Here is a 12,779-nt window from a genome sequence, read left to right as displayed (position 1 = left end):
AGTAGGTCCGAACTGGCATACTTTGACAAGGGCCAACAGTGTGACTATAAGACCGTCTAGGACAGCAGAGGGGACCCCAGAGAAGGAAGCTTGTGGCCAGGAGAGGGTCTGCTTCTCAGCTTGGGCATGTTTCTGAGACTTTCAGGGTTCTAATCTGTGATCCTTGTCTGAGGATGAAGTCCTATGGCTAAATCCCACATCTGAGCATGTGGATCCCATCAAGTGGCTGCTCCCTGCTGGTGATGAAAATCAGGCCAGATGGCAAGTATATAATGGACAGGTGCAGTAGTATTCCTGGTCCCAAGGTAGAGGGGCACTATAATCAGGGAAGAAGCTAGACAACTTCTTAAAGAGTATGGGAAACACATTCTCTACATAACATTGATTCACATGCCACCAATACAGAGAAAACGCACCGAGGCTGGCCACTGGTCATACCTCTGCTGACCATGGGCATGACATGGCAGCCTGGGCTAGGTTGCTCTTATTCACCAAGTATTGACTAGTTTGTGGCTCCTGAACTATCCCTGCAGAGGGAATGCCTCCTTGGGCTCCACAAACTCACAGTCCTGATCCAAGTGCCCCTGCCCACCTTGTTGGTTCTAGGGTCCTCTTCTCTGCTCAGCTTCTCTAGCAAAACAGCCTCACACAAGGGTCCCTAGTGTGGACAAGGATCATAAACATAGAAGGGCCTACCCACCCAAACGCTTCAGAAAGGTGTCAAAGTACTCAACCTCTCACCAACCTATACATCTACCTAACTCCCTGAGAGCTAAGCCAAGGTCAGAGAAGGTAACGAATGAGCTTCAGCCTAGGGCCAGAAGCCCTGTATAGTCTATCCAAAGAACCAGATTCTTCATGACCCTTGGCCCCAGCAAGGGATGTAGTGCTTGGTGATGGTTCAGAGTGGGTGCTACACAGTAAGTAAAAAAGAGCTACCATCTTCTTTAGTATCCCTACCCCAGTCTTTGAAACATTATGGGTATAGAGAAAGAGGCTGGTGATTCCATTCTCTAAGCTGTGACATGAAAGGTTCAGTTATGTAGCTGAGGAAGACTCTGAAGATGTTGCTTAATGACTTTATAGCCCTCCCCTTACTCTGCTGGCCTAACTGACCTTACTCTATTGGCTTTACACAGCTATCAAGTATCTCGGCTGACAGAGGCTGATGAGGCTAGCTTCTGTATATAGTATCTACTCTACCCAATGTTATTGGCTACTTACGTAATGAAGTCCAGAAAGCTGGCAAGTGGCTCATAGGCATGGTTCCTCATGTGGCGGAACTCCACCACCATCTTCTCCTTGAGCCGGTCATCAATGACTGACACTGTTAGAGGTGATGCCTCATTAGCCAAGAAGTTGCCATAGTCAGTACTCTGCAGGTGTAGTTTCAAGTCTGAAATTCAAAACCAGAGGATGAGAGCTAGCTTTGCTGAGACTCCCCACAAGCCCCCAAGTTCCCATTCTCACCCAACTCTGGGCCCATCTATTTCCATCTCCCTTTTAGCTCTGGGCCTACCACAAGCGGCTAGGCTAAGGACCTGGAGATGCCCCAGACTATAAGACCACAAGCGCCACCACAAATTGAGAAGGTTGGGATGGCTCAACCCAAGGTGCCATTTATAACCCACAGCCTCTGAAGGCTAGAACAGAATACAATATAGGTCCTACTTTCCAGGGTCTCAGGGTTGAAAGGGCATGCTACAAATACATGCAATATATGAAAAAAGTGAGATGCCCAAAGTTGTGACAGTAGAGAACTGGGCATCAAAATATGTCTTAGCAGGGATGAAGGCCATGCTAGGCTGGACCATAGCAAAAGGCAGGAGGAAGTATAAAGAAGTCAGCAGGACAGCAGGAAGAGGCCAAAGGGAATGTGTGAGAAGGGAATGGGGCTGAGAAGAAAATGAGAGTTCCTTTAGTAGTAGCCAGGGGCAGACAGGCCAATCAGGAACAAGGGTAAAGAGAAAAACAGAAAGAGAGAGAGAGACAGAGACAGACAGACAGAAAGAGAGAGACAGAAAGAGACAGAGACAGAGAGAGAAGGAAGGAGGGAGGGAAGAGCAAGGGCCTTGGAATTCAGAACAGATAGAATAGTACAATGTAGAAATCTCCCAGTTTCTGCCCTTATCCTTTTCCCCAGCCTATGTTCCATATAGCCACCACAGTGATTTTTATTTTAAAGTAAGCACAGGGCCAGGAGCATAGCCTAGTGGTAGAGTGCTCGCCTAGCATGCATGAAACCCTGGGTTCAATTCCTCAGTACCACATACACAGCAAAACAAACAAACAAACAAACAAACAAACAACAGAACTGGTACTGTGGCTCAAGTGGCAGAGTGCTAGCCTTGAGAAAGCCCAAGGACAGTGCCCAGGCCCTGAGTTCAAGTCCCAGGACTGGCGGGGAAAAAAAGTAAGCATGTATTTATCTGCCTCAAACCCTCTCAGGCTCCTAGTTCAATCACAGCAAGAGTCTCTGCTAGAATGGGATCTTTATTGGTTGCTACTTCTCACCTCTCTCATCTCCATCACATCCTTTCTGGGCCTTTCCCTGCTTCTTAGCCAGGGAAGAGGTGGGTGGTCCATCTTTTCCTTCAGATATCTCCCCGCTCTTCCTCCCAAGGCCTCTCTTGTTCTCCTGTGTTGTTTTTCTCTATAAACATTATCCCACTTGATATAGGATACATAAGCTCCATAAGATAGGGACTTGGGGTCCTGGTGGTGCTATAGAGCAGGGTATGTTCTGGCATGTGTTCATACCCAACAAACTGCTGTAGAACAAATGAAAAGTGAAAGAGAATGGGTAAACTGGCAGGAAAGATACGCCTAGACTTTAATAGGGAAAACACTATGACAAATCATGGGGAAGAAGAAGGGGAAGATACAAACCCAAGGCTTCTCTAGGTACCCTTGAGGCCAGAGGGCTATACAATCCTAGTTGCTTAGAAAAGTAAGTAGAATGCACAATCTCTTTATAGGGTTTAAGGATCCCTGCATTGCCCCTTCTACTATACTCCAAAAGAAGAATGGCCCTCATCTACAGTAATGTGTGATAAAGGAAATGGAGAGTATGCAGGAGAGGGAATAAAAGGAGCGTATATAATGCTAGAGTGGATGTCTTTCATCTGTGGGGCTAAGGGCTGGTGGCCAGCAGCACTCATGTCTCTGTGGCTCTCAAGCACTCACAGAATAAACTTTTAGCTTTCTATCTTCACTCCTACTTTGCTATTTCATGTCCACTTAATTTTTTTTGCTAGTCCTGGGTCTTGAACTCAGGGCCTGAGCACTGTCCTTGGGCTTTTTCCTTAAGGCTAGAGCTCTGCCACTTGAGCCACAGCACACTTCCAGCTTTTTTCTATGTATGTGGTACCAACAAATCAAACCCAGAGCTTCCTGCATGCTGGGCAAAGCACTCTACCACTAGGCTACACTCCCAGTGCAGGACTTCAAACTATTGCTACAACTTTTCATTCAAGGCTGGCACTCTACTACTTAAAGCAAGTCTTTAGTCTGGCATTTTGCTGGTTAATTGGAGATAGAGTCTCTCTCTCTCTCTCTCTCTCTCTCTCTCTCTCTCTCTCTCTCTCTCTCTCTCTCTCTCTCTCTCTCTCTCTCTCTTTGCTGGGACTGGCTTCAAACTAATTCTCCAGATCTCAGTCTCTTGAGTGATTAGGATTATAGGCTTGAGCAACTGACATCAGGCCATATGCTAGATTTCTCATATCCAAGGGACTGGATTTGAAACACTGAAATACTGTTAATGCCTCTGAAGTGATTTTTATGGATGTGATACAAATAGTAAGACTATGATCTATGATTGGTCCCTCTTATTATAATACTGAAATTAAGCCTACTTATCAAGTCATGTTCATGCCCTAATTTTTATACTCACATCTATCAAAAAATATTTTGATAAATTGAAAAAGCATGGGCGAAGGGTTCTGTTCCAGGCAGGGTAAGTGCCAAACTTCCACTAGGAGAAGCTTCAGAGCAGACAGCAGCTGGGAGCCAGAGCTGGGTCAAACTGTCTGCCAAGCTGAACCTGTCCATTTGTTCATGAAGTCCTTGCAGCCAGCCGACAGCCCTTCCCCAGCCAAGAAACTTCCTTTCAGTTCATATCCTCAGCCTAGAGGCCAGATCAGATGCACAAAGGGAGCTCCAGGGTAAAACCCAGCCCTTCCTGCCAGCAACCCCACTAGTCCTTAGGACAGCAAATCTGGCCCCAGATTAGCTTCCTGATCCCTCCTATGCAAAGTATTGGAAAGCCAGTCCTCCCCAGGCATCAGTATACACCCTGCCCTTTAGAGCCCTGGCACATACTGCGGGGAGGCTTCCCCAGGCAACCTGTCACCTCGTACTGGGGATCCTCATAAGCTTTCCAGCAGGATGAAACCTCTTCTGCTCCAACCTCTGCCTTTGTTCCACATGGCTTCTCTCCCTGGGAAGGCTAGCTCAGCAACTTTTCCATTGCCAATCATCTTTACAACTCTGGCCTCCAGTGAGTCTCCATCCAATATCTGGTATTAGTCAGGTGAGAGTCCTAACCTCAGATCCACTGCAACTGGAAAACAGTTTGCATGCAACGGACTCAGCCTCATGTCAGGATCAACCTTTGTGCTAGATATCCCAGCCATGGCCACATCTCAGACTTAGCAACAAGAAATCAGATGAGCCAGGCACTGGTGGTTCACAGCTGTAATCCTAGCTACTCAGGAGGCTAAGATCTGAAAAATCACAGCTCAAACCTAGTCTGGGCAGGAAAGTCTTACCTCCAATTAACCACCATTTAACTGGAAGTGGCACTGTGTCTTTAAGTGGTAGAGCACTAGCCTTGAGCAAAAAGAGTTCAGGGACAGGGTTTAGGCTCCATGACCAAAAAAAAAAGGAAATCAAGCCAGGTGTGATGGCTCACACCTGTAATCCCAGCTACTCAGGAGGTTGAATTCTGAGGATCATGATTCAAAGCAGCCTGGGCATTAAAGTCTGTGAGATTCTTATCTCCAATTAACCACCAGAAAATTGGAAATGGAGCTGTGGCTCATGGGGTGGGGTAGGGCAGTAACCTTGATCTGAAGAGCTAAGGGACAATGCCCAGGCTGGGTTCAAGCCCCATGACCAAACGAAAGAAAAAAAAAGGAACTCAGATAAAACCAGAACCTTGTCTGGAATCCTACAGTTGAGATGTAGGAGGGCCACGATGTGATATAAGTCTAGTAGACTATGTTGGGCCCCAGCTCTAGTCTCATTCTGTTTCCATACCTCCTTAACCACATTCTTCCACAACTCGTAGCCAGGACAGGTCTTTCAGGTATAGACTCAGCTGATCAGATAGTCTTTAGTCCTAGAAAAGCCTACCAGTGGCACAGGAACTGGCCTTGCCGGCTACCTAGACTTGCACTGCCCACCAGCATATCTAGTTGTAGGCCTGAACTGTTATAACTCAGCAACAAGTCCCTATTGCATCACTGGGGCAGTAGCCATTCCTACAGAAGCTAAGGATATGTGGTTCTGATTGAGTGGTGGCAAAGCCAGGGTGCTTTCCTTTAATGCCCCCCACCCCCACCCCCTGAGCCTAGCATGGGCCTCAGAGCAAACACTCCTGTGCTTTGGCTGCTTCATTCTGCTGACACTGCATCTCTAGAGAAGCCCGACTCCAAGCACTGCTGGAATGCAGGAGGCTGGGTGGTTTCGCCTGGCGTTTGTCAGATCAGAGCAAACCCGGGAGACTCTACTGAGAATCCTGCTAGAAGCCAGAGGAGTCTTCCTTACCAGGAAACTCATTTTTAAAAGCCCCCAGGGATGATGTCAAAGGGCCATTCCAGACCACTTTCCCTGGCCAAACACCACATCTCCCTGTGACCCAGGGAAAGGGACAGCTTGCCAGCCAAGAAGGCGACTTGGAGGAAGGCAGGCAGGCTGATCCCTCAGCTCGCCCACGAGGGGACCACACAGGGCTTCTAAACCAGCTCTGACCCCGCTGGAGAAACCTGGCGCCCAGACCAGTGGCTGGCAGCTGTAAGCCCTTCAGATAGGCCTGGCCAGGACAAGGACACATGGGTTAGAACGCCCTCTCCTCAACTTCCCACTCTCCAAGAGAAGCAGAGGAGGCGATGTGACTGGGGGTAGGATCCAGGCACGGGGGAAAGGCCTGGAACTTGTAGAAAGCTTCGTGGGAGACCTGGCCACCCAGCCCTGTCCCAGCCTCCGAGGGCACCCAAGGACGACAGGAGCTCTGGGAAGGCAAGGGATAGTTCTGCTCTGGGCTCTGCATCCTGACAGCCTTGATGAAGGCCCCTGAGAGGTCCAGACATGCCCCGGCTGAGAATTGAACAGTGTTCTGATTAGAGAAGACTCAGGGGACAGCTCTGGTCTACCCACAAACCCAGCTGTCTATCCCAAATCCTCCTATCAGTGGCCTGGCACCAGGAATGTCTGGCCAGTTTGAGGTTCTCTCACAACAAAAGACTTCCTCAGAAGCTGGTTTCTCATGTTCAAGAAGATGCTATTGCTATCCCAAAGTTCTCTCTGTAGTCTAACCTAAACCTATATCAGATGAAGCAAATCAATTTCATTTCCTCATGTCCCCAGCTTCTACCCAGGGACTTGAGCATGTTTTACAGCACCCTGTTCACTAAGCCATTTCAATCCTGTGTCTCCTGAGTTCTTGTCTCAGATGTTACTCTCCCTTAGCTCTATCTCCAGACACAATCCAGGCCTCCTGCCCCATACCTCAGCTGTCTGTTCCCAAGTCCATTTTCTACATCATCTCAGGAATGAAGTGATCCAACTGCAATGTGTCACTGTCACCATTACCCTACAGTCCCAGTGGCCCTTAAGCTACAGCTATATCTCCTCCCATAAACTGTGAGGCCCCATGTCATCAGCCCTTGAGTCTATAGGCCAAACTGCAAAGAGGCCCTTCAGGTACAAGAGGCAGAGCCTGTATCATCCCACCTAGGTAAAAAAGCAAGGCCAGCCTGGAAAGTAAGAGCCCTTGGCACCGCTCCTCTACAGCGTAGCCCAATCTACCTTGGGGTGGCCTGTGTCAAAGGCCAACTTCCCTGGCTCTCAGCGGAGCCCTCTGAAGGCACGTAGAAAAACTAAATCCCAACATCTACCTAGCATGGCTATTTCTTTCAGGGATTGTCAGCCCCGAAACGGCTTCTACTTGTCTCCACCATCCTTTCCTACCCCTAATCAACAGTCTCCTAGGGTCAAGAACCCTAAGCAGCAAAGCCAAGATGCCACCAAATGACTCCTGGTTCCTGATCAGTAGTGGGGCATGAAGATTTCAAGCCTGACAAATGCTGTTCTATGAGGACAAAGTATGGGCTTGGCAGTCAGCTCCACCCAGGTCCAGAAAAGTGGAACTAGGCCACCATGCTTCAAGAAACCTTTCCTCAATCTTACCAATCCTGAAGGGGCTCCTTTAGTCTTTTCTGAGTTCTAGGGGCAGGTAATACATAGCTGCTCCAGCCCCTTAACCTCTGTAGCTCCTCCCCAAGGAGCCAAGGAAGCAAGGTTAGTTCCAACATGCCCCCGGGGCCAGCAGACCTGAAGGCAGCCTTTGGCCCTGCTTATTAGCCAGGGTGGCTCCAACTCACCCCTAATTTCATGGCCTGTGACAGGGTCCTGCTGGCCAGCTGGCCACAGCAAAGTGTGAGAGGACAGTGTGTTCCCAGACTTTACTTCTGCTTTTCCAGAGGTTTACTCAATGACATTCTCCTGGGGAGCTCAAGGGTTTTCAGGAATTGTGGCCCACTGAATGAAAACAGATGTGAGAAAATATTCCCTCAAGTGTAGTGCGCCCACTTTGTCATTACCTACAAGGGTGGTAGGGCCTTGGGACCTGGTGTACTATTCCTCCCCCTATTCCCTGGACCCAAATGGAAAAACTAGGGTTCTACCTCTGATACTAAGGATTCCAGGGGCTCAGAAAAAGAAAACTCAGGTAGAGAAATAGATAAATGACCAGCCTGTGCCACTCTGTTCCTTCTGGATGAATATGCTATACCTAAGCCTCCTCCCTGGGTTTGGGGACAGGGGAGAAGAGACTTCTCACATCAGTTCCAAAGCAGATGTGTGCACTGGTTGGCTGGATCTGCAGTCAGGGAGCCACATCTGGAATTCACAGTGTAGGAGCCTCAGCATGGGAACCATTAACTCTGGATTTACCTAGGCCCTGTACTACAGATTAAGAATCCTTTTCAGCCTCAAGGCCACTGAGGCTGTGCCTTTCACAGGCTCCCTGCAACCTCATGTAATATCAACTGACCAATCAATAATGCATTCCAACATTTTTCAAATACCAGCTTACTTCCCTCCTCACATACCACATGATCTTCCTCACCTGAGTCTGGCACCACCACCCCTAAATGGGGTGTCCAAAGTCCTTTTGTATGGCCAGTGCAAAATACCTATCCTCCATCAGCTGCTCCATGCCACAACTCTAGTTTACTCTTAAGATCTATTTTGCGCTGGGCACCAATGGCTCACACCTGTAATCTCAGGAGACTGAGATCCAAGGATCATGGTTCAAAGCCAGCTGGGCACAAAAGTATGTGAGACTTTTATCTCCAATTAACCACCAGAAAACCAGAAGTGGCTGAAGGAGTATCCTTGAGCTGAAGAGTTTAAGGATAGTACCCAAGCCTAGAGTTCAAGTCCCATGACCAATAAAAAAAAAAAGAAACTATTTTGCTAATACACTTTTTAGGCACAAGAAAACCAGAAGTGAACTGTGGCCCAAAGTGGTAGAGCAGTAGGCTTAAGCTGAGGATCTCAGGGATAGTGCCCAAGCTCAGAGTTCAAGCCCCACAACCGACAAAAACAAAAAGGTAGAGTGCCTGGCTAGCAAGTGCATGAGTTTAGACCTCAGTACCACCAAAATATAAAAGGTTTCTCTCCTTTCTGGTTTTCTTGTGGTTAACTGGAAGCATGAGTCTCATGGACTTTCGTGCATGGGCTGGCTTTGAACCATGACCCTCAGATCTCAGCTTCCTGAGTAGCTAGGATTACAGGTATGAGCCACCAGCACCCAGCCAGACACTCTACCTTTTGAGCCATACCTTCAGCCCTTCTTTTCTGTTTGTTTTGGAAAGTCTTACTATGTAACTCAAGGTAGCCTAGAACTTGCACCCTTTCCTGCTGCTGCCCCTCAAGTGCTAGGGTTATGGTCAAGCTTAAGAATGGGGGTTCAAATCCCATCCCATATCTTGTCCATGGAGAAGCTTATAGAATGTCTCTGGACCCAAGGCCTTAACTGACAGCCCCTCAGGAAAATTGTAAAGGCACAGAACTGAGGCTCTGGTATACAGAGAACCTACATAGAGCACATCACCATCCATTTCTTCTGGCAAACAGGACTCTATCATTACCCTCAGTCCAGTGGTCTGTGGTTCTCTATACTAAGCTGCTGCTCAGACTGCACTGGACAGCTCAGACAGAATGCCCCTGTCCCTCCTTTCCATGGTCTCTTCCCCTAGCCTCTTTTGTCATTGTCTGCAGAAGGACCCTGTGCACCATGAACATGCAAATACATAGGCCTTCCTCATCTGTTATATCCTAGGAAAGGAACAACAGAGTTGGCTCAAGATCCAGGATCCTGACTCCAAATTTTCTCACCTACCAGAAGGATCATACAGAGTTCTGGGCAGCCTAGAAATCAGGTAGACAATCTAAGACCCAACACTGTCCCACTCACCATACACTAGGCTGCCTTGAACTATGACCCAGAGTCTTGAGAGAAAAGAGAAGGTAGTATAGCCAAAGGCAGTTCTTGCTCCATGGAAAACCCCTGGGCTGGCAGGCCAGTAGTCTCAGGAAGAACCTAGAGCCCAACTGCTGAGACAGCCACATGCAAGCTACTGGGCTTTAGCTGGCACAAGGGAAGACTCCTGCAGAGCAAGGACAGTAAGTTTTCTTGCCTTGGTCCCTGGATCCACATTTTGATTCATGCTAGAGGCTTTTAAGGGAGTTGAGGCATTGGTATCAGGGAACATGGGACTGAATCACAGAGGTAGCCCAGCTAATACAGTGGCACCACCCATCAACATCAAACACAGGGATATAGTGGTCTAATAGGCAGCAGGATGTCTGCCTCAGGTTTACCACCCTACTCCCTGCTCCAGGACAGGTGGCAGGTGGCAATACATCTACATTTAATTACCCACGTGCTCTCAGGAACATCCCGTCCCTGTGAATGGGACAATGAAAGCATCTCTCACATCCTATGAGGAAGTCAACCCATCCGCCAGTCAGGAGGGTGCCAGTCAGGCTATGGCCTTATGTGCCAAAGGGAGGGGCAGAACTAGTTACTGCTACACCCAGGGCAAGTTCCAAGAATCTCTCCTTTGACTGAGTGGAGATCCAACTGGACAGCCCTCATCAGGCTAGTCCCTGCTAAGCCTGATGTCCATGGGACTGGACATATCTGTGTCCCAAAAGACAAAAGGCTTGCTGAGTAGCTTCATTATGGTCCCAGGTCACAATCTGGCTTGACAACTGAGAAACAGATCCAGCCTTTCCCTGAAAGGGGAGTAAGGGGGGGGAGAGACACACCCTACTTTGCTGCTGACATGCACTTTGACCTTGAACATGCTTTTTCTTCTATAGGTTTGTCACTAAAGCTTTGGATCTGCAAGCCGGAATGGATATGGTGCTATAAAAAAAATAAATAAAAAATCTGCTTTTTATTTTCCAAAGACAGGAGTTTGCCTGAGCATGTGTTACAGAGGTAAAATGGTCTGGCCAGGCACCAGCCAGCCAAGGGAAGGTCAGCTATAGCAGTGAACTATGCTCAAAAGCTGGCCCATGTCCATGTCTAATTCTCTGGTCTGCTGATCTACACAATCTGAGCAATCCTTTATGCTGGGCTCCTGTTCCACATCAGAAACCTCTGGAAGAAAGACACAAAAGAAAGTTAACACTAGCTCAGAAGTAGATGAAAGATAGTTCTAGGGTTCCCCGTATGCTACTGTTCTCGGTGAAACCAAACTAAGCCAGGAAACCAACTAGAGCATCCTGTCAATTCTCTGGTGCCTAAATCCACCTCAAAGAAGAAAAGAAAGATTCATTTTGCTTTAACCTAGGCCCTGTGAATGGACTCAGGGAATAAAGCCTAATTTGGGACTATGAGGATATAATGCTTTCATTATGGAGCCACATTCTCTTCAGCTTATAGAAACTGCATAGAACAGACCAGGCCAGGGGCAGAGTCATCTATGCTATACATATGTCCAGCAGAGCCAACTACCTTAGACCAGGCAGAAAAGTTACAGTAACCGTCTGGGCAGTCCTGACTAGCATTCCCAACCCCCTAACCCATTTTGCCTTTTAGTTTTCCCTAGTTCAAGGACGCAGTGGAATATGTGTCAGGACAGTAGCAATTTGCCAGATTGAGTATGGTCAGTACTGTGCAATCTGGCCTGGCCCTTGTAAGGGAGCATCATAGTAGAACCTAGTTCCAATGACAGGGAAGACTGTATAGAAGGTAGAAGGCATGGAGTTTATACCAGGCCTTTAGAAAAATATTCCAAGGGCCAGGAGTTTGGCCTAGTGGAAGACCCAGATTTGACATAGAAAAAGCTGGAAGTGGTGCTGTGATTCAAGTGGCAGAACTCTAGTCTTGAGGAAAAGCCCAAGGACAGTGTTCAGGCCCTGAGTTCAAGCCTCAAGACTGGCAAAAAAAAAAAAAAAAAAGGAAAGAAAAGAAAAGAAAAGAAAAATATTCCAAGACCTTCTGTTCCCCCAGGCCTGAGCACATGGAATCTATTTTGAAACTTAAAGAATTGAAGATAGAGAAAACCAGTGAACTGACAGTGACTATGACAACCACATGACACATAGGGCAATCTCAGGGCCCTGTGTACCAGATTATGAGTTGCAGCTCATTTAAATTTCTCAACTCCCAACTCATTAAGCTCTAGGCTACATTCTTTGTGGATAGCCCTGAGGGACAGACAAGCACCCCAGAAGCAGGATGTCTTTCCCCTGACCACCCATTACTGAGTAAGGGGCTGAGTACACAGGGGGATAGCCTTGAGGAAACAAAATTTAAAAACAAATGAAGGAAATTTTCAAAGAATGTACAGTGATTAGACCTGAAGGGCCAAGACAGACGTCAGAAGACTATGAGTAATCCTTTGGACCTTACTTAGGACTCAATAAAATAAGACAGTTGGGTATGGTTATCCCTAGAGACCTGACCAGTACTGCCTAGTCAAACCCAGGTCACTGTGACTTCTTGCAACCAAACCTCTGAAGGCCACTCAGGCACCCAGGTGAGACAAGTGGCCTGGACATCTATGGAGCAGCCTCGGCAGGACTGCTGGCAGGTTCAAGGGAGGCCCTGGAGCTACAACCCTCAGAGTAAAAGTAGGGGAGGCAGCAATGGCCACATTGCAGCAACAAAGACACCACAATAGCTCCTCAAAGAGGAAGCTCATTTCTCAGGCAAACTTGAATCCTCGGCTAAGGTCAAGGCCTGAAACCATTGACCAAATGTTGGGCGAGTAGGGATCAAGGTCAGAGCTGGTCAGAAAAGCAGTACCAAGTATCCAGACTGGGTTAACCCCACCAACATCCTTTTCCTTATCACAAGTCAGTCTTTCTGCCCAAACAGCCTAGTCATAGAGGGTCAGTCCAATCCAGCCCTTCCCCCCAGCACTCTAAAGGAGTGAGCCACAGGATGTTGCACGTCAATAAGCAAAGCAAGTGTCTAGGCTACACAATATAAGCTTAACCTAAAATGCCTTGATTTTCCTGTTTCTTAAAAGGAT

At 47.8% G+C, this 12,779-nt stretch overlaps 1 protein-coding gene across 1 annotated transcript in view; it reads right to left on the bottom strand.

Moving 5' to 3' along the window:
- The window catches only part of Atp6v0d1 (ATPase H+ transporting V0 subunit d1), a 42,112-nt gene that overhangs the window by 15,297 nt on the left and 14,036 nt on the right, over window positions 1–12,779 (bottom strand). The window contains exon 2 of the mRNA XM_090357445.1: window positions 1,225–1,396. Within this exon, the coding sequence (XP_090213571.1) occupies window positions 1,225–1,396 (172 nt within the window). The remainder of the gene's footprint in view (window positions 1–1,224; window positions 1,397–12,779) is intronic.

Source organism: Megascapheus bottae, chromosome 24 (genome assembly GCF_031878675.1).
Source record: "Megascapheus bottae isolate mThoBot1 chromosome 24, mThoBot2.hap1, whole genome shotgun sequence".
Taxonomy (NCBI): Eukaryota; Metazoa; Chordata; class Mammalia; order Rodentia; family Geomyidae; genus Megascapheus; species Megascapheus bottae.
Note: the sequence above shows the minus strand (reverse complement) of the source record. Positions and strands in the feature narration are given on the sequence as shown.